General features: G+C 34.2%; 1 protein-coding gene across 1 annotated transcript; it reads right to left on the reverse strand.

Annotated features, from left to right (window-relative positions):
- Positions 1-1006: 1006 nt before the first annotated feature.
- Positions 1007-2263, reverse strand: LOC143043793 (uncharacterized). Its single transcript, XM_076215973.1, has 2 exons — positions 1736-2263; positions 1007-1123 (listed from the first exon to the last, which is right to left on the reverse strand). Exons 1-2 carry the CDS (start codon positions 2246-2248, stop codon positions 1007-1009), a joined length of 630 nt encoding a protein of 209 aa, XP_076072088.1. The 5' UTR covers positions 2249-2263.
- Positions 2264-3766: the final 1503 nt, after the last annotated feature.

The following is a 3766-nucleotide window of genomic DNA, read 5'->3' on the forward strand; positions in this document are numbered from 1 at the left end:
AGTTTATTGCTTAGCAACAGATTTTACTGAATACCATAAAATATCATTTATTGGTGAACTATCTCTTTGAAATGGTTATGCAATATTTAAAATACTTTAGGTGGTGTCAAATGCTTAAAATTATCGAGATGCATATTTAGTATGCGTTGCGTTACAGTAATAGCTTCAATTTAGTAATGGCCATGATCTCTGGAAACCACTGAGGACTTTATTAGGCAATATTAAAATCTTGAGTAACGGCTTGCGTTTGCTTTTTGTAGTTCTAGTTATCAACATCATGTATATATTTATTAGTATTTCCTTAGTAACAACAGCAAGTCAGAAGGGAAATTGTTTTAACAAACATATTAAGATACTTATCAAGAGTATTATTATTGTAGTTTGTACCATCTTATATTCTAAACTTTAAAATCAACAAAAAAAATTTTCCATTGCTCCAAACAGGTAAGGTTTTCGACTTATGTTAGACTTATAAATTCAGTGGGTATCATGGAAACACAAAATACATTTAATACGTGACTATTACATAACCATGATAACAGCATTCTACTTTTTTTATGTTACTACATTTTAATTGAAAAGTCTTTTCTTATACAAAATACAACAATCTCATGTAAGTTAAATGTATATGAACAGCAATTTGTTTAATAGCCTGTGTACTCCTTATTGTCTGAGATTTCGATATTCCAATTTTAAGTACACCGAAAATTATATGAAAATATTGTGTTAATACTAACATTTGCATTGACGATAAGATTTACTAACATGAATAAGTTACATGACCACTTCATTATAGAAAAGTAATTTAACCACAATATAATGACTAAATCAGCATGATTTGGTAAATAATGAGCGTAAGACATTAGCTATTTGTAAATGCTCATAAAATATGTGAATACATGACTTATTTAAACATTTTCTTGAAAAACAGAATTTTAATTAAAGTTATGCCCTAAAATATAAGTGAAAAGTAGCTGTCACATACACACAGTCTGTATTAGTTATTTCACTCCTCTGGCAAAGAATCACAGTCACTTTCATCAGAACTCGGTATGTGAGATGCATCTAAAACAGATGTTTTAAAGTCTCTCCTTGATCCAGACTGCTGTTCAAGTCTTTGATACTCCAGATACCATAGCACACTTGCAACATGTGCACAACAACCGACTACTCGTGCTCCCGATTTGCATGTACAATACCATCCTTCTATATCTCCTTCGTTACTGTAACTTATGAAGACAGTATGGGAAAGTTTGTTACTGTGCCTAGATTGTATTTTAATTTTGAGCAGGTTTGCTTTGATTTTGAACACATACAGTTCAAATTTTCCGTCTTCAACCTCGTGTTCTCTGACATAGTTAGGGGCCTGTTTAAGCTGATATACCTCCATGGTTATTTCTCGTAGTTTATCCATACTCAGAACTGGAAAATCAGCTAGTTCATCTAAAACATTTGATGCATCAACTAATTTGTAAATGGTACGTTTGGTCAATAAGCCTTCTTCCGTCACCATCTTTTGGATTGCATTTCCCTTTTTGCATTTTTCAAGCATTGCTTCGGCAATACTTTTATCCTCAGGGTGTGTACCAGCAAGTGGTGGCCGAAACTTGTTGCAAACAGCGCATATAATTCGGAAAAAATCACCAATGATTGGAATGAAATGGTTAGAAACTACCTTGTCGAAGAACCTCCATTGTTTAACTCGTGCATTCACACTTTCAACGACCCATCTAACTTTGGTTACTAGTCTGCTGACGTTGGCTTCTTCTACCGGGTGCTGTTTTGATCCCTTCTTCAGGTAAACGGGCATTTCTACGTTATACCCTTGTTCTCTTAAGAAGTCTACCACGTCTCTAAATCCCCTGTCGACCAAACAAACATCGCTAGTCTCTAGCCTCTCATTCATGCCTTCGGCATTGACAGAAATCATATGCTTTGTTATTGCCGCGTCACTATTTTTTCCATTTGCAAAATAGGGACCCAGTACTGACAGGATATATCCATCTGTTCCTACTATGACCATTGGTTTAACTAGCGGTCTGTTTTTATGCAGGCTGTATGATAACCTCTGGAATTCATAATCAGCACTTTTCTGGAGGTAGATATAAGTACCGTCCATGACAATAATTGCAGCATCTTCAGAATCATTGGCAAACAGAGTTTTTGCTATTGGAGTGGTGTGGTTCCGAACAAAATCTTCGTGGCTTATATGCTGAAACCCAATGAAATGTGGTACAAAATCCTGCATAAGGGAAACTCTGGCACTATGAATATATCTTTGCACTTGGCTTTTGGCTAATGAAAATATTGTTCCAAGTATATGATTTGGAAGTCCTGTCCTTAGTTTTGTTAACAAGACAGCTATACATGTGCGTACAGACCTAACATTGGTTTGACATGCTGATACAATATATGAGGAGAGTTCATTGAATTGCTGCTTTGATAATCCAGTTAGATTGCAATAGTCACCATCAGATAATGATTATGGATTGTTAAAATTCAGGATATGAGAGGTTGCCAAGGTTTTCTCACATTTTCTAATAATGAAGTTATATCAGAACGATTCAAATATGTTGTAGTGTATTTTGCAGTTAATGCTTGAAGTGATGTGTCGTTGAAAAGTTGTTCAGATAAATGATGTTTGCAACAGCGTGTATTTCCATCTATGAAAACGGCATTTTTTATAAAAGCTTGGGTTCTTGCCTGTAAAGGAACTTTGCATAACTTATTTCTACTGGTACCTTCCTTCTTGCATACAATGCAGAATCTATGTGATGTCTGAGTGGAAGAAATATTCAGTTCAATTTGTTTCGGACTTAATATTTTCGAGGATACGGCTTCTTCTGTATTTATAACAAACTCAGAGTCACTGTCATCTGTAAACGGCATTTTTTATAAAGGCTTGGGTTCTTGCCTGTAAAGGAACTTTGCATAACTTATTTCTACTGGTACCTTCCTTCTTGCATACAATGCAGAATCTATGTGATGTCTGAGTGGAAGAAATATTCAGTTCAATTTGTTTCGGACTTAATATTTTCGAGGATACGGCTTCTTCTGTATTTATAACAAACTCAGAGTCACTGTCATCTGTAAACGGCATTTTTTATAAAGGCTTGGGTTCTTGCCTGTAAAGGAACTTTGCATAACTTATTTCTACTGGTACCTTCCTTCTTGCATACAATGCAGAATCTATGTGATGTCTGAGTGGAAGAAATATTCAGTTCAATTTGTTTCGGACTTAATATTTTCGAGGATACGGCTTCTTCTGTATTTATAACAAACTCAGAGTCACTGTCATCTGTAATACACTCGGAAAGACAGTTTGAAACTTTCTGTTCATTGTTTACTTTTTTTAGTGTTGTCCTGTATATTGATCTACACTTCTCACATATCACATCATTTTCTTCAAGGTTTCGCTCAATTCTTTTTCTTACAAACTGTTTCAGTGCTTTAGTTGTTATCTTACGTCTGGATTTTAGATGATATCTCCCACAAACCACACACTTGAAGTCTTTAGCCATCAGTCACCTCGAAAAATGTAAACAAATATTATTGATTAATGTAAAAAATAAATAAATATATCAGCATGTACAAAAATGTAAGATACGATCAATTTTATTTCCTATAGAGGACCCATTATGGGCATAATCAGTACAGTGGTATTCATATAAAAAAAATACAATATAGATAATACAAAAAAAAAACAACAGCATAACGTGAAATATACATGAGTTAATAATATATGTAGTCATATAACCCGTAATGT

Source organism: Mytilus galloprovincialis, chromosome 8, assembly GCF_965363235.1.
Source record: "Mytilus galloprovincialis chromosome 8, xbMytGall1.hap1.1, whole genome shotgun sequence".
In the NCBI taxonomy this organism is placed as follows: Eukaryota; Metazoa; Mollusca; class Bivalvia; order Mytilida; family Mytilidae; genus Mytilus; species Mytilus galloprovincialis.

Excerpts from the sequence above, each read along its gene's own strand:
- LOC143043793 (XM_076215973.1), bottom strand. The coding sequence starts at position 2,248 with ATGCAGGATTTTGTACCACATTTCATTGGGTTTCAGCATATAAGCCAC. Across the intron at positions 1,124-1,735 it reads TCAGCAGACTAGTAACCAAA|TATCAAAGACTTGAACAGCA; the intron begins GTTAGATGGGTC and ends TGGTATCTGGAG.